The sequence below is a fragment of the Telmatherina bonti genome (genome assembly GCF_933228915.1).
Source record: "Telmatherina bonti genome assembly, chromosome: 3".
Taxonomy (NCBI): domain Eukaryota; kingdom Metazoa; phylum Chordata; class Actinopteri; order Atheriniformes; family Telmatherinidae; genus Telmatherina; species Telmatherina bonti.
This window is the reverse complement of record NC_136621.1, coordinates 13,324,337-13,344,910: the sequence shown is the minus strand read 5'-3', so window position 1 is coordinate 13,344,910 and position 20,574 is coordinate 13,324,337. Positions and strand designations below refer to the sequence as shown.

Sequence of the window (20,574 nt, the reverse complement as noted above, 5' to 3'; positions counted from 1 at the left end):
TGTTAAGGTGTGTTGCTCCCCGCCTCTGAACACAGACAAACCACAGGTCACTGGACGGGGTACTTGACTGGGATTGCCGGCCATTGAGATCATATTTTGCTGAACAACTGCAGTGAACACCTGGACAGGTGTTTGTTGACGTCTCTAAATGGAAAACAGGCGCATGTTCCACTCATTTCACTACCGAAAGTCTGAATCTTATTTTTTTTTTTAAGTTGTTAGCTAACTTCTGCAACCATCTGAACATGCAAGTTACTGATCACTTTATCATCACTTTATCCTCTACTACAATGTCGAGAATTTGAACTGAAAAGACCAGACGCTTCTCGCTTTCTGAAGGAAGGCAGCTTCACATTTATTCTGTTGTTAAAGTTGAGATTAACAAGAAATTTTAGTAAATGCCTTATATAAATGCCTTTTATGCCTTTTACAAATAAGTGTTTTTATAGTTATATAACATATTCCATATAGAATATTTTAATATTAAATTTTTCAGTAAACCAGCTTTGAATCATCTTGAATTTTGCACAAATCAATTAAAGATGACCAAATCAGACTGAATAAACTAAACTGAAAAAACTGTTAGTTTTAGTTTTTCCAAGATTTTATAAGACTGAATTTTAGGTAAATATTTAACAAATCTGGGTCGTGCACCAAAACTATTTATGGTGCAAGAAGCTTTTTCTTCATGTGCACCAGTGCACCTTTATTCAAGCATGTATTTCAAACCCTGAACAGGGAGAACAAGATCAGTTCTGCCCTTTAAAATACATGTGAAATGGCAGTACACTTGGAGAAATACCACTATGCAGTCTGCAGGAAGAGAAAAGCTAAAATGTCAAGGAAAACTTCATAAAACTTAAGGTCATTCCCATTTTTGTGTTAACATAGACAAACATTCTTTATTTAAAATAAAAGAAATGCATATTTTAGTTAATACCAGTCAAGTTCTTGCAGACAAGACACTGCCATGATCTCACAATGATGTTAATCATGATTATAACGAAGTGACTCAAGACAGCAAGACAATTAAAATCCTATTAAAAACAACCCTGAGTATATTATTTTTTCTATCCAGTGTCTGACGCAGGTAATTTATAACACATCTGATGCTCATTTACATAAGAATAATGCAGATAAATGTGGGATGTTTCGCAGTGCAACGTGGCATTTGAGTATGACAGCACACAGATGTGCGTCACATTATTCTCGTTGATTTATCTGCCTGTTTGTTTTATTTATTACTTCATGCGTACCATGCAGTCCTCTTATAATGGCAGGGGTGTCATCAGATTACATGAAACAAAACAGCAACAGCAATTCACAGCCATCCATCCATCAACAAATAACAATTAGTCTGTTTTGACTTTTAAGATTGTTTACCTGTAACCTAGATAGAGGCTTAACCATTGATACTAGATCAAACTTTCTTCAAAATTGCATACTTTCTCTAAAATAAGTATATCTCTGCAACCAAAGTCTTTTTGACCAGCTTTTGTACTGAATTAAAAGGACAGCTTGTGAGATTTGTGAAGAGGTGTAAATTATAGGATATTTGTTATGAGTTAAGAATAGATTAAAAGAAAATCACACCTACAAAAATAAAAAAGCACTATCAGGATCAGCTGCTCTTTGAAATGATGCATCAGGAGCTCTACATTGCTACCAAATCATAGAACAATTTGTGGACACCATCTGTGCAAAGGCCCTGTATTAATAAGTCCTTAGCAGAAAATAAACTTAATGATTTGGAAATGAAAATTTTATTTAAATATATTTAGAAATATTAAATGACCATATTTATTTAAGTGAAAGTTTATCTTCAATGTCTGCACTTCTATTTTGAAAATATTTACAACAATAAATTTCAGTTGGTTTTTAAGGCTAAAGATAAAATGATATTGAAATAATTCATCAGTATGGAGGTAAAGTAACCTGTTCCAACTACAGCGACCATAGATTCAGCCTGTCCAGCTGTGCGTGTTCTCGTGATGGACATGACGTTCTCGGTCTATCACCAGTTTAGGGGGGAAATATTCTGCAACAGTTTCATCTCCACCTCCCAAGGAAAGTTTAAAAACAAAAAAACATTGAAAATTTGTTTGATTTTCTGCTGGCTGACGTGTTTGCCAACGCGCTCTCTGTCCACTGGCAGAAGTGTGGTTACCAGTGTGTAACTGGTAATCAGATACTAATTGATTGCAAAACTTGGTATAGGGTTAAATATCAATAAACATTGCATTGATACTTAAATGCCACTCTGGTATCTGTGCTTCACTGCCTCCACCCAACCGCAACATGCAGCCAGTGGACAAAACACTGAAGTTTTCTCTTGAACCAGTTTATACTTTGTTCTTGTAGTAAAATCTACAAAGTCGGTCAATTTTTCCACCACAGTGTCTCATTTCTGTCTCCATGCTTTCTGTTTAAACTCTCCCGGGAAGGTGGGGATGAAACCACCCCTCTTATGTCGATGATTGGGACACAGCTGAACAGGCTGAATCTACAGCCACAGTAGAGATTTCAGATCCATATTAAGGCTTAAATTGGATCAAACAATCTCTGTAGGTTTTACTAACATGTCTTTTAACAGGAGCATGCCTTGAACAGCAGAGCTATACAGGCCCGGATCCACCACACCAACAATCCGGCTCCTCATTGCAGGATGCAAGACACTGACAAGAAAAGGAAACATGGAACGCCATAACCAAACTAGCCGTCAGAATGTACAGAAACATCTGTGCAGATTATGGACTGGAGAGCCCCAAATCCAAATGAGAAACACCACCCAAGCTGGTGGAGAATGAGGGAGCTTAGATCCAGTGGGATTTCAAGACACAAACCGACAAAATGGTGTTGGCTAATCAACCAGACACATAGTGGATCAGCAGCAGAGGAATGTTGTATCGATCGACATAACCAACCCCAACAATGGAAATATCAGGAAAAAGGAACACCAGAAACTGAAGAAATACCATAGACTGTATATATAAAGATGGACGTAGCCTTTGTGACATCACCCATAGGTTTCTGAAGAGCTGAATTGAAGTTCGGTGGGCGGTTCCTACTGTCGCTATCTTGGCAGAGGCATGAGTGTCGTCTCGTACGGAAAATACAAATATGGGCAAAGAGGTGGAGCTGAGAGGGGCTGTGAGCGTCATGGGGGATGATTGACATTGAGCGAACTCCGAGCTTTCTGTAGCTAAGAGTTAACCAAGCTAACCTGGAGATAACAGGAGCTAATCAGCTAACAGAGGTAAGCGGGCTAAAGCTAAGTCACGTTGTTAACCGGCTAAAAACCGTGGTTTTTCTACGTTCTTCTGACATGAAGCAGGAGATCGGGTACCTATCAATCAAAAGGACACGCCCCTAAATATGCAGAACTTCAAGATTAAATTACTTTTAAACGGGCGAGTTAGAAAAAATTCACTCCTCCCACAGTTGTCATTGAGGTAAACCTGACCTATTAACCGAAAATGGATTTTTAAACCAGGCTGTAAACATGTTTATTCTGCCGTGAAGTTGGCCTTTTTAATATCAGAGCCAGGCCCTAGCGGATGAAAGGGGGAAATACCAAGGACTCGAGGAAGAACCGAAGATAGCCTGGAAGATGAAGCCAATGGTAGTACTCACAATCATCAAAACACTGGTGGGGGGGTTTAACCCCATCTACGGAGAGGTGGTTCCAACAGATACATGGAGAAACATCGGACATCTCAATCCAAAAGCCCAAATAACAACTTAGATACTGAACAAGGCCGTCAAGCTCCCAGAACTGCAATAGAAAACCTGAAATTGAGATGAGTGAACAGAAACCTCTCCCAGAGGAAATGTGCTGTCGGGGAAGGAAAAGAATTGTTTTTTTTTGTATTTTTCTTTTTTTTTTTTCTTTTTTAATTAAAAATCTAAATTTAAAAAATACTGACAACTCCTAATGAATCACTGATGAAATATAAACAGTATAATTAATAAGCACAGCAGGAGATTGAAAAAAGGTCGCGATCAGGATGAGAAATTAGTGATACTCAAAGGGAACACAGACTTTTCCTGCTGTGAAGGATTTTTTGGCCAGAACAAGCAGGTGAAGGGATGACGGGCTGCTTTGGTTTGTATATTTGAGAACTACGGTAATCTGAGAGGAAAGCCTCAACAAAATTAGATTTGAAGATGGATGTAGAGCACCTCATGGATTTCCAATGATTTTATGAAGCCTTCTAAGCAGGAGAAAGGATAAGATGTGCTGTTACAGGACTGGAATAAAAGGAAAAGTAACAGAAAAGAGAATAGGAAGGAGACTGAAAGAGAATAATTGTATACGCATCCATCCCAGTGTGTGTGCAGAGTTTCCTGGTTTTCAGCATTAAATTGGATACGATCCTCCTCTCATTAATAACTGCGCAGCACTCCAGGGGATTTTCCAGCCGTTTTCCCTTTCTCACCCTTTTAAGACTCCCATTCAGCCCTCAGCACTGCTCACCACGTTGATCAATGGCTCTGATTAATCCATTTGTGAGGTGGGCAATAAATGTAGGTTATTAAAATAGTGACGAGCATCGATCTTCAGGCGTTCGTTAGCTGGCCGGCAGCAACGGGTCAAAACACTGGACTCGTAACCTAGAAATCCATTAAGAGGACGAGTTCAGTTTGGCGTCTGATCTGCTGTGGAAACTCAACAAAGGAGTTGATCTCTGAAGGAAAGTATGAGGCAAATAAATTTAAACACTAAAACAGTGTGTGTGTGTGTGTGTGTGTGTGTATGTTTGTGTGCGTGTGTTTGTGTGCGTGTGTGTGTTGGGGGGGGGGGGGGGGGGGGGGCATATCTGCATTTATTTACACAGTTCCACAGCGAGCACACAATAAGAAAATAAATTTGGCATTGAATTAAATCAATATAGAAAAAAAATGACTCGGTTTGTCAGTTATGAATACAGTCAGAAGCATATGCGGAACTGAGAGTGATATTATCAAAGCTCTAAAAAAATTAATATATATTTTATACAATGAAAACTTCAGTTTCGAAAAACACTTTTTTACTGTAAGATCGATTCATTACAAGACATTTATTTCATATAAATACATTTTATGCACTGCTGTATTTGATTATGAAATATTCCTTCGACAATGTCAATCTGGGCTTTACCTTTACAGAGTCTGCTCAGCAGAGACCGTACTGACCCTGAGGTGTGTTTCTGACCAGTATCAGTACATGACCGAGTTTAGGAAAAGAACAACCATTTGATATGTGTCAAGCCAGATGCAGATGACAGAATCCTAAAATTATGAGGTTTTTATTTTGGCATTAATGGTCAGGGGAAGAGTTGTGTGTGTGTGTGTGTGTGTGTGTGTGTGTGTGTGTGTGTGTGTGTGTGTGTGTGTGTGTGTGTGTGTGTGTGTGTGTGTGTGTGTGGGAAACGTGTGTGTGTTTTTAAATGTGAAACTTTTTATTTTTTAATGTTAAGTACTTTGATATGCTTTTGTATGAAAAGTGCAATACAAATAAAGTTTGATTTGATATGTGAACAGCTAACTGAAAATGAAAGCGTAAAAGTGCATTACACATGAAAGAAACTGAAGACTTATGACCAGTTTGTGTACGTATATTTACCTTTGATAATCCAAAGATGGACAGGCAACGACTGGATGCCCAAATTAGTAACCGCATTGTGTTAACGGGTGAAGCCCCTGGGAAAAGTTTAGCACTTTCTTACATTTTGATTTGACATCAGGCATCAACCAAAGCCTGTCTGCTGGATTTTCTATCAACAGGAAGATTTTTTCCAGGGAAGTCTCCGGTGGAATCCCAACTTTAACATCAGAACCTCAAAATGATGTTTAGCTGCATCGTTCCTTTGATCAGGCTCTGATAACCAACTAAAATCAATCACTTTAACCTGTTCTCATTTGAAGATGCTCCAAAACATCTACTGTGCTTCATTTCCCACCGAATATCCACAAACACACAACAAAGACCATCAACAGAGATAATGGATAGTCTATCCCCCACCTGTGATAGAGTCCTACACAGATTACCCAGACAGCAGGGGAGACTTGTCCCCTCCTGATGTGAAGCAAACCTGGATAAAACAACGAACAAAACACATCTTTGCAACATTACATAACACGTCTGAGGAAGGCGACACGTGTCGCTTTAACATGTGATGGTGACATAAACAAAAACTAAACTGAAAATAGAGCTATTGCAACCCTGAGAAGAAAGTATGAAGAGTTTGGAAATGTTGCTGTGATAAAGGGTCATTCTAGTTACCTCAACAGCCAGACACAGCAGAATACCTTGGAAGGCTGAACTTTGTCAGTACTGAAAAGCTTTTATCATCACATAAAACTGCAGTTCAAGTGAGTTTTATGTAGGAAAAAAAAGAAATGGAACATTTTAGGAACTTTGGTCAAGACTGAAAAAGTCATTTTTACATGCTGCTTATAAAATCTTCTGTCTCATACACAAGACAACAGTTTCTAACAAGAGTTTACCTTCATGCGCAATAAACCTATCAGCATCATTACTGCAGTCATCACAACAATGCAGAGGCAATAAAAAAAACATGATGCAAACCGAGAAGGTCATGTATAAGAAAATTCCTGGGAAGAGGGGAAAAAAATTCCATGAAAGAATAAAATATGAATGCCTTAGAAGCATGCATAATTTACCTCCCTTCAAAGCTACTGTGAGAGCAGCATTCAGGATCCTGCTCAAAAAAACTTCAGTCTCCTGGAAACTTGCTTTGATCGGTTGCTCTCAGGGAAAATCCCAAATACTAACAACAGTGCTGCTGCTGCTGCAGCTCGACGCCAGTACAAAATCTCTAATATGTCGTTGTTTTCACTACAATGCAAGTACATTGTCCTCTCATGGATCCATGACTGGAAGTCCACATGCTGCCTAATGAACTACACACACTGATTGAATTCAACTAATGATACAACACAGACCACCAGCTTTACCGCCACATTATTACAAAAGGGCTCATAACTTATTGATTTCATTATTCTGTAGCTGAGAAACACACCAGGCAACATGTGGGAAAACAAGCACAGCCGGAGGTCAGAGACATTATATATCTTGTGTTTGTGCGTGTGTGTGAGAGTCACAATTGTTCATAGAGGTGAAACTTGCACATCACTTGGACTGCAAGTTGAATCAGGGTCTTACATTTACAGAAAACCTCTATACCACTAGTGTCCAACTCCAGTCCTTGAGGGCCGGTTTCCTGCAGGCTTTTGTTGTCTCCGTACTCCAACACACCTGACTCAAATTAATACACAGGTTAACAAGAAGCTGCTGGATCCATTTGATTTGAATCAGGTGTGTTGGTAGAGGGAAACAACAAAAACCAGCTGGATACTGGTCCTCAAGGACTGGATTTTGACACCCCTGCTCTATACATTGACCTTACACAGAAAATCCAAGTCAGCCACAAAAAACTGAAGGAAAAACTGGACTGACTGACTGTTTATTAGTCCAGAGCCATCAGTAGCAAAAGTGTAAGTCCCAATACACACAATACAATACGACACAGATTCAACTGGTTATTGGTGATGTCGTAATTTCTGCCACCAAACCATTTGGAATTGATTCTGAGGCGATATCACAGCTGATTCATATCAAATCACAAAGAGCAACTAAAATATCTAAATAATATATTCCTGAGCTCAACCGATCATTTAAACAGAAAAAGTATCCCTGAATAAGCTTACACTGACAACATCCAGACCTTTATATAGCTTAGGAGTTGCTGGGATGCACTGTAATCACAGCTTGCTTTCAAACAACGTGAAACATTAGTCAAAGCAAGATTTCCTGGAACTGATTATGTACAGATCAGAGATCAGCTAATGCAGTGATGAGAACAATAACTGAGTTTTCACAGCCCTGTTGAGACTATTTAAAAGAAAAAAGCAACAAACAACTTTTTGTGGTGTTATTGGAGACTTTTGTAAACTGACCTGAAAGATCCCATTCTAAGATTTCATCTCTGATCACCTGACTTTGCACAACATGGGTGACATGACGACAGAAAAAGCAGGTGTGCTGCGACTAGTTCAGCTGCAAAAGCTTGTTTTTTTGTGTTGAAAAAAATATTGGTACGTTGGTGCTGTATCTGTGTACGTTCCAAACGGCTAACCCTGAACGACATGCTAAATGGGTCGCAGCGATCAAACAAGAAAGCTGGAAGCGCTCTCAGCTGTGGGAGCCAGCACTTTGTTGGTGTTCAGGAGCAAATGAACCAAAAACAATCTGAAATTTAAATGACATTGTGATGAAGTTGGTTGGATGTTTGACTAATTCAACCAGCATCGTGCTGTAAATGCAAGAAATGGCCACAAGATTTTCACCATTAATGAAAAGTTACTGACTTTTTTCCTTCACGGTGTCGATAAACAGCACAATACTTTGTTTCTGGCAATTTCCACAGCTGGAGGTCTGAAACCCATCCTGTCACGGAAATGAATCACCCTCTGACAACTTTAAGCTTTTAATTCTGCCACTGTGACCAGGTAACTGTAAATATCATAGTAGGCTGAATCAGGTATCAATGTCTCCATCATTTGGCAGTTTTAGAGGCTTGTAATCCAGAATCATGAAGATTTTGAGCATCAACAAGCTTGTCTGACCTGATCACAGTGTTGAACCGGTTTGGAAAGTAGGAAGTTTGCTTGCACCATTCTTGTTGAGTCACTTGATACCAGCAGCTAGCTGTTTGCCACACAACATGGCAGCATAACAAATAAATGTGATGTCACTGGGAATGGTCTCCAGTTTACTCTTCTTCATGAGCAACAGGCACTGCTGCAGGCACCTCCCTCATCCAAAAGCACTCCAGAGAGCCAGCGCTGACCCAGCAGCAGTCCTGCAGTCAGAGCAGGAGATGATTACCTTTACTCCATGAGCAGACTGAAAGTTGCCACCTGCTGATCCAACCCTGGCTCACAGTCAGGTATTAAAGCCCATTAATGAAGCGTGTGGATGAAAAGTCGAAAACATTTAAAAAGTTAAAAGTGCTGTAACTTGTGTAACATGTTTTAATTACTGAACTGCAGGAGCTTTTAGTGAAAACACTCAAAATGACACTTTGAATTTAGGTCTGTTCAGATTTGGCCAGGCATATTTTACATTTATTTTTCTGCTGTTTTGAACTGAAATACAATTTAATGAATTTTTTCATACATGACTAGAGCTTGAGTTTACAGTATTCATGCCTGGGTCTATTATTTATTTCATTCGGCCTCCAAAAGCTGTTTAAACTGAAAATATTGCTTTTTGGGGTAACCATTGCTTTGCGATTAAAATGCTAATAATCAGGAATAATTGATTACAAAGCTTCTAATCAATTACATTATTGTTTGTTTGGTTTTTTTTTTTTCCACTTTAGCTTTATTGGTGGATGACACTCAAACCTGTGCAGAATCACTACAAACCTGATCCGACTCATTAACTCTGTCCGGTTGACTGCAGATCTGACGGCTCAATAAAGGGAAAGCGATACTTCCACTAATAAACTCTGCAAGCGGCAAATAACTCAAACAAAAACAACCCTTTGTATGTCCTAGAAGTCTTTCTGACCAACAATGACACGATATTTATCTTTGAATCCAGCCTTCATCTGACCTTTGACTCGACTCTACAACACAGTGCTCGTACATCTGAAAGCTGTTATCATGACTCCACTTGGCAGGTGAAGCAACCACACACACACACACACACGCACGCACGCACGCACGCACACACACAAACATGTTTCACTACAAGTGGCGCCACACAAACAGCAGAGCACAACAGCAAGGATTCAATTCGATAGCCGCCGGCCCAACAGGGGAATAAACACAACGCTGACCAATGGCCCAAGTAATTGTACAGCCTCCCCCTGCTCCTCCTCTCATTCTGTGTGTGTGTGTGTGTGTGTGTGTGTGTGTGTGTGTGTGTGTGTGTGTGTGTGTGTGTGTTTGAAACAGCCGATTTCCCACAGTGGGGAACATCATTTAAGGCCCACCCATAAGCCTGCTGCTGCTCTCTCCAGGCTTAACTTTCTGTTTATCAACTCTCAGGATATCCAGACGCCTGCAGGTAACGACCATCATCTTAAATCAGTCACAGCAAAGGCAAAGCTTTGCATAATCTATCAACAAGTAAAAACTTATATTAAACATCAAATCACAAACCATTTATCAGATTCGAGCTTCTACAATAAACTTTATACACCTCCTGAACAGCTTCTCTGACAGAAGAGCTCTCTGCATCCAGAAGAGAGAAGCGTTCTTACTAGTGAACAAACGCAGATCTACTGGATAAAAAGCAAAGAAAAATGTCACACGGTCGATTTAGCATGAATTTCTGATAGCAACACCAATTTCAGTCAGTCATTATTGCCCCTTTTAAATCAACAGCAGCCTCACATTTAACAATGTCTTCATCCCCCTGCAGCTCGACACCTTAACAGGGTCTGGAGTTTAATTCGAGTCGTATCCTAACGGCAGCCGAGTGTTTCATTTTCATTTGGGTGGATTTCTATAATAGGTGAGGAGTTTGTGAGGGTTATATATGACTAAGTGACATTTGTCGTCATTATAATGTGAGCCGAGAGGTGATGAAATAATCAGGCTGGTGGCCCTGCAGCGGATCAGACGACAGCTTTATGAGAGCTGAAGCACTCGGTGGCCATTGATGAGGAAAAGCTTTGAGGTTTCCCCTCAAAATGTAGCACAAGTTGCCCCCAGCAGGATGAAATGAATTGGCACAATGATAAAGATGCAGGAAGCCAATGATTTGCCACCGTGCCCCGGCTGTTCAAAGACCGAGGTCCTTTCAAAACACAGTGGGCAGCATCGCTGCATCTGGGTTGTCTTTTTAAGTGATTGAAATTTTGACAACTAGCACTGCGAGTAGACCTCTGACCCACTCCAGACCTCGTCCTTTTTCCAAGACTTACAAAAGACATCACAGTCCCTGTCCTTGCACAGTGTGATAAACGTGAAGGTGTGGCTGCAGCGGCTGATCTTAACTAAGCATGCAGAGAAAGGCTCTGTCCAAAGAGAGGAAAGCGGCATGATAACGGATAAACTGATAACTAAAGATCCTCTGAGCTTTTGGACTTTGCAACAGAAACCAAACTGTTTTCCAGGTTTCAGGCCTTCCAGCCAGAGAAGATTAAAAAAAAACAAACAAACAAACAAATATACTAGACGTTTCTTTAAAGGTGGAGTATGTAAGATTTTCAATATTTTTAAAAAACATTAACTAAAAAAATAACTACAATCATAATTAGTTTGTTTTTTTTTAAAACATGTAGGTTCCAGTCTGTCCATATTTGATGTGTTATTAAATTACAAGTTTAATTAATGACAAAGACCATTCTTAAATGTTTGCCTACCAGTAAAAAAAGAAGGGCTTTTTGTCATTTGTCATTAATTAAACTTGTAATTTAATAACACATCAAATATGGACAGACTGGAACCTACATGTTTTTTTTTTTTAAAAACTATCTGATTATGATTGTAGTTATTTTATTAGTTAATTTATTTTGAAAATATTGAAAATTTTACATACTCCACCCTTAAGGTAATGTGAAATCTATCAGAAGTATTTTCATGTTTTAAAAAATGTATAAGGATGGAATTATGAGACTGTATACATAATTGTAAGTTTATTGAATCAATCTACAGATACACCGGACAAATGTTGGTTTTTTTTTTGCTGAAGTAATGTGTGGTGACATGGTTAGTGTAGTGGCAACGTAACTTAAACATAACAGAACCTGTTCTGGCCACTCTGGACGTGAGGTTTCTGACTCGTGACAAAAACGAAGCAAACGGATACAAAAATTATCTCCGTTTATTTTACAAGCAATAAAAAAGAAAAACTTACGTGTTGTGTCCACAAAACTACTGTAACTACTTTAACAAACAAAATATAAACAGAAATATTTTCCTCTATTTACGGTCAGAAAAACTGTAGCTCCTCGTCCTGCTCCGTTTACAAAACCACTGAACATGCACACTCCGAGGCGCACTCTCTCTGTGGTCCGAATGCAGGACGTTAAAAGGAGCCTAAAATAGTCAATTTAACTATAACATATAAAGACAAAAATATTATTAAAACTATACAAAACCTTGCAAAATTTTCCATAGCAGGGTAAATAATACATTACTTATAACAATAAAAAAATGGTTCCATTATAATGTTCTGTACAAAACATACAAAATAAACATAACTTTTACATGGCCTTAAAAGTTAGGGTGGGGGTTAATTAATTAGTTAAGTCAACTCAATTTATTAATATTATTCGAAAGGTGCTTTATGGGGGCAGATTATACAAGATTTAATCTTCTATCTGTGCCTTTTGGTTCATGTAGAACAATGTTAAGTTAAACTGAACATGAAATGAAATTAACAAATAAATTAATTTAATTTAAATGTTTGTTGACTTGAGCCAAAGTAATAATAATAACAACAACAACAAAGGTGTTTGAAAGGTAAACAGATCAGGAAGACACCGGCTGATGGTGATGATCAAGAGAGAATAAACCTGTTCACTTCAAACATAAAGGTGAATAAAGCTGACTTGATTTGATGCCTCTATCAGTGGTCAGAGTCAGGAGAATCGAGTGATAGCCCCCAATTTCACCTTAGAAACATGATGAGGGCCCTGCGATGGACTGGCGCCCTGTCCAGGGTGTACCCAGCCTGGGATAGGCTCCAGATCCCCCGCAACCCTTACTTGGATGAAGCGGGTTTGGAAAATGAATGAATGAAACATGATGAGGATCCAGAGAGAAGTAAAGCCCAAAGAGACAATAATTGACTGTAAACCGTCCTTCATCTCCATGGAAACAACCGGACCTTCATGATTAATTCATCAATAAGGCAGTCAGGAGAACACATTAGCAGAGTTCCTTTGTTTGCTTGCTTGTTTGTTTATTTGGTGGAATGTTTTCTATGTTTTTGCTACTCTTTGGCTGCCAGCTCCCGGAGTTTTTGTGCCACTTTGACGGGACAGACGTCTTTGTATTCAGCAGAAACTCTGCTTTCATGTGACGCTTTGTTTGAGTGGTTTGCCTGAAGTGGAGAAGTTAGCTGACACTCTAAAAAGGGGCTGTTCTCATGTTTTTGTTACATGTATTTGGTTTTACTCCATCAATGCTTGGTAGAGTCTTTTAACAGAGTCTCTACTTTTTATTTTGATATGCTACATGTTAGCATTGGTGTTTCCTAATGTTTGCAAAGATCTTCTACACTGCTCCACTTCATACCGACCCCTTCTCGTCCAGAAGAGGTACATGGGGAGAAATGGCTGGGGTGAGCCAAATGATGCAAGAACTGGACAGAAAAACAGTGGCAATGTGTCTGATGGTGGGATGACGCTGCCCAAACTTAGACCTCAACACTGTTGAAGCAGTGTGGGATCATCTGGACAGAGAACACAAACAAAAGGCAGAAAAGTCCAAACAGGAGGTTTAAAAGGCCTTCCAGAGGTCTGGAGAAATAATCCTGAAGGCTTCTAAAAGACACTCTACAGAACTTTTGCCATTTTCCCGTCACGCGCCCCCCTTTCGATGGCTAATTTAGCATCCATCTTGCATCCTAGCTGACCTGTTTTCTCCAGTCAGCAACAGACGATCCTACGATGACTCTTGTTTCGTCCAATTTCTCTCTTTTAATCTTCCTGCGTTTCTTTGCTGAATCAGCAACGCTGCGTGTTCAAAACAGGAAGTGTGTTTTCCTGCAAAACTGCTGCAACGTCACACGGAAGAAAAAGTTGTACAGTGTCGGCTTCTCAGCCAGAAATGCACACGATACATGTCACTGAGTCATCAAACAAGTCTGGAACACAGAGTTTTAAGGTCAGAAAGTTACATAATGCGACTTTAAGGATTTTTTCTAACCCTGGGGATCCACTGAACATGGAAGCGCTGCGGAGTGGGTGCGCCGAGCTTTCCACTCGGCACTCTGTTTCACCATCAGAGTCTGTGTCGTGGTTCACATGAGGATTGCGTCACTGTGCCATAGTTGGTGTAAACCGTTTAAAAATGGTTTATAAAAAGGTTTTAAAGTGATCAACAAACCAGCAGCTACATTAGCAGGCACAGTTCAGCCATGTCTCACGTGCTGCTCTCTATGTCTTCATAGTACGGATGTGTGGTGTCAAAGCAAACAAACAAAAACAAAAGGTTGCAAAACAGCACAGCTTTCCTCCTCCAAGTTAAAAGCATGTTTTCTACGGTGTTTTTTATCAAGTGAAACCATCTCTCACCTAATGGCTTGGTGCCGGTGCCACCAGTGATGAAGAAATGTTGATGTTTCAGAGTAAAACATATCCAAAGTGGACATGTAGTTTCTTACTGGCAAAATCCACTGGATCCACTTTGGTTTTCATCAGCTGATTTCCAGCCTAAACGATCCGCTCTGCTCTAAATTGAGGTTTCAAAGCGGCAAAAAATAGAACCCGCGCGTATTTCAGACAAGCAGAAAGCGACGGTTCCTCTGGTAGAAGCAGACCTGCTGACCAGTGCTGCTGCAACAAGCTGTGAAGGTGCAAAGGTGCAGCGCCACGGCGCTTTCACATTCGGTGTGACTAAATCTTTAGACTGTTCGAACTGAGCTCACGAATAAAGCTGTTCAGATCAAATATTCACTTTTATTGGACAAAATTTGTTTCTTCATTAATTCTGTGTTTGTACATGTATCAATAAATAGCTGCATCTCATCTTATATTTGTGGTGAGAAAATCTAATTGAAAAATATATCGGGATTTTTTGCTTCACAATTTTAAAATCGATTTTTTTTTTTTTCCCCACAAAAAAATCGTTTTTCAAATAAATAAAATTAATACATAATTTTTTTTTTTGTCATTTTTATTGTTTTTATTTATCTTTTAACCTGTTTTCTTGGGTATTATAGCAGCAGAATGAGGGTTTCACTACTGTGTTGGGGTTTTTTTCTAATTGAAATAGAGAAAAATGACGAGCAAAAAGAAGTTTTGGGCATTTTTTTTGTTTCTAATCTACAAAAATCAGCAACATCAAAGAATTGTGAGAATCGCAATTTAGATCGGATTGGCACCCAAAAAAATCGGAATCGAATCATATCGGGACAAAAGCATATCGTCACAGCCCGAATTTTTATGTTGCCACAATACACAAAGAGAGGGGGGGGGTGCCCCAGACTTTTTCACGGAACTGTGCAGTCATGGTCTGTCATGTTGACTTTCATGTGGATGACGATGGAAAAGCAGATGTTGGTAATAAGCTTCACAGAGAAAGAATCACAAAATAAATTAAAATGCATCAGATGCCATATCTCATATTTTACATGTAGAAGAGGAAGTTTGTCGTTACTACTTATGAAATACGATCCACCAGTTCAGAGTTCCTGCTTTCTGAACGGTGCCGCGGTCCCATGAAAGATATTTCAAACTAAAAATATCATTTCATCGATGTGGACGTTCACTGAGCTAAAGCAGAAAAGCGATTCTATCTTCCTGAAGTACAGCGGACATAAGCAAGCAGAAAACTCACCCTGTCCTTCATCCTCCAGCTCTGCGCTAAAGCCTTAGAGCCCTCAATCTTCTCCAAGTGCCTCTTCTTCATGAAGGCCAAAGGAAGCTTCCAGTCATTCATATCGGCCTCCTCTTCCTCGGCGAGGCCCACGGCCGGTGAATGAAGCAAGTCTGAGTCCATTTTCATCAGGGCCCTGTGGGGGAAGTGCTCATGTTATCAATACAGGTTTAATGAGTTTCTTTCAACTCCTGCTGTGAATCCTGCAGGGAAACCAACACTGGAAAGCATCGTGATCACCTCTGAGGTGAAAACTATCACAGAACTCTAAAACCGGCTGCTGAAATTTCCCAAAAGATCCAAATGAGCCATAAAAAAGGCTCAGAAGAGTTTAAACTAATCACTCCGAAAGATGAACATTATTTTCATTAATGTTGTCTCCTGTTTCTTTTAATGACTCATCATTTGAAAGAGTGTTTTGCCCTCCTGTTGCCTCCCAGCAGATAGTAAAAACAAAGCATCAAGTAAAGGGAAGAGACGGTCCAACATAAGTAGACCTAAAATGACTGCAGCCCAGCCAACACACAACTCCCCAAAAAGACATGGTGGATCATAAATAAGGAATCAGAACATCATCAAAACTAGACGGAGCATCTCACAACTCTTATTTTTTTTGTGCCAACTTAAAGGCTCACAGGAAAAGTTACAGCTCGATCACATGGTTTGACTTTTGTCAGAAGTTTAGGAAATACGTGAGATTTCTGACTTCCGCTGACAAATGAAAATAAAATTCTTTGGAAGAAAACATCTTTGATCCTTCAAAGAGGTAAAAGAAAAACCCCGAACAAAATAAGATGCTCGGGGCTAAAAGGCTTTTTTGTGTAGCTGTGATGTTTCACAGAAGAAAGTCTTGACTTTGTGAAAACCCAGACAGCCTCTTTCTGTGTTTCTGATAATCAGACATGTCAGAAATATTTCAGATGGTCACACTGATCGCCTGCTTTCATCATTTCTGTTCGCCTGAATAAAAACAGATCTGGAACTTCAATTCTTTTCTTTAATCATATGTGCACTTTACTTAAATTTTCTTTTAAAAAGACAAGAAGTGTTTAAATTAAAAAAAAAAAAAAAAACGATTTGTGCCAAGATATTGAAGTCAGGCAAAATGATATCTGTTCTCATTACAACAAAATGAGACATTGTTTGTCTGAAGTTCTTTATTTCCTCAGACCTGTGAAATAATGAGCACAAACACTAAGGAATACAAACTTCTTCATTCTTTTAGCTATCAGAAGACAGACTGTTCTAATCTGAACCTATCTTGAGTATCTCATTGATGTGTGTTTTTGTGGCAAGCAGCTGCTGTTGAAAGTTAGATTGTAGAAAATGAATCTGGCTGCATTTAACACACATCATCTGAGACTAAAACCGTGTACGGACCCTCTCTAAGTGTTTGCACAGGTCAGTTTGTCTGTTCTGCAGGATTGTGTTGCTAATATTCATAACGAAACCAACCTCTACCACTCCTGTGTTTAACTTATGCTGGGCGGACACTGTGCGATTTTAGAAATCTGACTGTCGGGGAAATGCTCCCACTGCACGACCGGGTTTGTCCCTCCTACTCTATTTGACCCTACGACATGTGTACTCATACTGTACGACTGCTGTCAGCCACGATTATTGACAACCACGACTACTTGTCGGCGTCAGTCGGCGTGTGACGGTACGACGTGCTCGATTGTGAACAACGAAAAACAAAGGTTCCTTGTTCCTATGACAACCACAGCGTGCCTGACAACAAGATGGCGAGAGGGCAGCAAGTTGTTGCAGTTGTGTGCGCTGTCTCGTGCGCTGAAACAAAATAAAAAAAAGAAAACCTTGTGTTCTCTCCATAGCTCTACTAATCTCTCTTCTAGCAGCTGTGTCCACCGCACACGCCTGAAGTTGGGGTTGCCCACCATTGTTTAAAGCTCCACCGGTGTCTTCTGCGCAGGTGCGAAAGTAGAATCGTGACGTAACACCACTCACACTGTACGAGCGACGGCGAAAATTTCCGACATGCCAGAAGTTTGATCGGGAGGTCGCAGCATCATCGTTAGAACGTAGCAGCAATTAATCCTTCCTCGTGAGTGTTCTCACACTGTACGGCTCACGACCTCCCGACCGGACATCCCGACGCTACCATGTTTCCAGGATGACGCAGCGTGGTCTGCGACAACAAAATCGTGGTGAAATCTCCTCAAAATCGCACCGTGTCCGCCCGACATTAGCTGCGGAAATGTCCCTTTTTAGTTAGCACATTATTTGTACACAAAATAGTTACATAAAGTTACTGTATTAGTGATTCTAATTGTGAAATATGGAGGAAGTAAACAAAAACACCCACATGCTGCCAGCTTTTCTGTTTCACAAAGTTCCTGCTTTTTTTCTCTGAACAGCAACCAAACAATCCCATCTGGCTTCCTTCAGAGCAACACATTACCTCTAAAATGCTGAATGATTCCCTTATTTCCCTGTGACTACTCTCATTTCACGAGCCACACGTGGTATTTTCTGGTTTATGCCAATAAGCAAGGCCGGATTAACCAATGGGCATTATGGGCACAGGCCCACTTGGGGCCCAGGTAGGGAGAACACCAGCAGTTTGGACTAAAAACAAAATGTATGTAAAAGCCAGATAGTTACACCGCAGTCTCCAGTGTGTTGCTATTGGTACCATTGGCTGAGAGATGTTAGAAAAGTCATTTCACTGTGTATCATCCAGAATTTTCACAATGTTGTGGTGGGGATGGGGGCCCCAGAGTACACTCTGGGCCCAGGGGCCTGTGCACTGTTAATCCGGCCCTGCCAATAAGGACTCACTTTTTTTTTTTTTTTTTTTAAACTTTACCACTCAGAAGCTGCTGAAAAGAGAGTTTTTCCGCCCCACTGTCGCCAGTGTGTTTGCTCAGGATGGGAGATTGAGTTCCTTATATAGGCTGTTATGAACTGGCTTTCATTATGTTTTTGTTGTTTTTTTTCCTGTCTGTAAAGCGTCTTGAGATGGCATTGCCGTGATTTGACACTATATAAAGTTTAATTGAATTGAGCAGTCAGCAAATAGAGCAGGTAGCTTCGTGCAGCTAATCTGACAGCTGCTCTCCTCTGTCAGCTGTGACACTGCGTGGGACACCACTCCTGTTTAAAACTCCACGCACACAGCTGCGGAGTGAGACAAGCGACACAGAGCAGAGTGTGCAGAAATCGCGCAAAGTGTTGGTCGCAAAGCGTGCAGATGCAGACCTTGGTGCGGCGGGATGCTCAACCCGGACTGGCGAAGCTCTGCGTCGGCGGACGATGACAGACACGGTGGCGCAAATAATCCTGCTGAGAAAGTTGTAGGGCAGCGTCCACAGCCGATACAGCAAGTCAAAGCCGTCAAAGGCAAGCTGGACGGGTGCGTGTTTGCAGGGGAATCTGCGGCTCCTGTCCCCGCGGCTCTTCGCTACGGGAAGGGGCTGCAGACGAGGCCCATCTTCACACGGACAGTCTGCCACAGCCACACGAAGCGCCGGCCGCGCGTAACGATGAGAGGCGTCCTGGCGGCTTTTTCTACAAACCAGCGACCCAGAGAGCTGATTTGGTGGGATGGTTTTGTTGGAAATCACACACAATCCCGATAGTTTCTCTGGAGAAGCACTTCTTCAGCACTTCTGCAAGGGCGCAGCCATCTTGGGTTGGACCCAGAATGCACTGTTGGTGCGGGGAGGCGTGGAACGTCATCACCGTCACGCACCAAAAGATAAACGCACACACCCGCGCGCAAAGATTCACAGCTCAAACACACTGCATCTTATAGTGTTTTTCAACCACTGTGCCGTGGCACACCAGTGTGCCCTGAGAAAGTTATCCAGTTTCACCTGATTAGTCTAAAAAGCAGCTCTGTGTTCATCCAGGGCACAGGTGAACAACAATAAAATTCCCTTTTCTTGTGTTTTTTCTTATTTTTATTCAAGGTCAATTTGACAAGATGGACTTTGTATTAATATTATGGGCTTAAAAAAACAACAAAAAAAACAACATTGTGGTTGGGTGGTTTGTGCTGTGCAGTAATAAAAAAAAAAGTGTGCCTTGGCTCAAAAGAGGTTGAAAAACACTAACGATGTCAAGTTGAACTATTAAAAATGTTTCTACCTTTTGAATAAAACACTTATTTGGAGTTGTTTAATTTAGCGGTTCTCAACCTTTTCCCAACACAGTACCCCTTGTAATTTTTTTTTTTTTTTTTTTTTTTTTTAAGCCACGTACCCCCCTAACCTCTGCAAAATATTTTTAGTTTAGAAAACACGTGAAAAAATACAGCACTTTGTCATTTGTGTTTGGTTTATTAAACTTTTGTCTGCGTTGTCATGGCAACAGTGACTGACGGATGTGATTTGGCCCGTAACGGGTCTTTAGGAGGAAAGAAATGGTGTAAATCTAAATGTAAATTCAGTTTATAAATGTACACTTACATTTATTGAAATATACTAAATATTTATATAGTTTTATATGATTTTATTTAAGGATGTTTTAAACAAAACATAAAAGATGTTTCCAAAAAATTCCAAGTACCCCCTGGAATGCCTTGAAGTATCCCCATTTGAGAAACAGTGGTTAAGTTAAATATGTTCATATAACCCCTACATTAACATTTACAACAATTCAGCAGTGTGGCTACGGGACCCTTGATAAATTTAAGAAAAGAAAAGAACCGGTGCAGTGGAATTAGTGGGTATAAGAAATGGATGGATGGAAATAAGAAGAAAAAAAGAAAATTAAATCAATCTAAAAGTCTAGTGCTTACTAGATAAGTAAACATAACCTCAGGTGAGCAAACATGGTACCGTTCACGACTGCATTTTTTATTTAACAAAAGCTTAGTAAAAATGCAGATGGGTTTTTAAAAGAAAATATGTCCAACCTATGATTTACTAGCAAATAAAACCATGTATGGCTGAATGATGTTGTCAGTCAGTGACAACGCTGTAACAGCAAGGTTGGATTTTCCATAGGGCATTATGGGCACGGGCCCAAGGGCTCACACCC

At 40.2% G+C, this 20,574-nt stretch overlaps 1 protein-coding gene across 2 annotated transcripts in view; it reads right to left on the bottom strand.

Annotated features, from left to right (window-relative positions):
* Positions 1 to 19,216, bottom strand: part of rptor (regulatory associated protein of MTOR, complex 1) — a 235,132-nt gene extending 215,916 nt beyond the window's left edge. For both annotated transcript variants that reach the window (XM_079265219.1, XM_079265220.1), the window contains exons 1-2: positions 18,790 to 19,216; positions 15,529 to 15,703 (exon numbers count right to left, since the gene is read on the bottom strand). In XM_079265219.1, coding sequence (XP_079121345.1) covers positions 15,529 to 15,696 — 168 coding nt within the window. In that variant the 5' untranslated portion in view covers positions 15,697 to 15,703; positions 18,790 to 19,216. The remainder of the gene's footprint in view (positions 1 to 15,528; positions 15,704 to 18,789) is intronic.
* Positions 19,217 to 20,574: the final 1,358 nt, after the last annotated feature.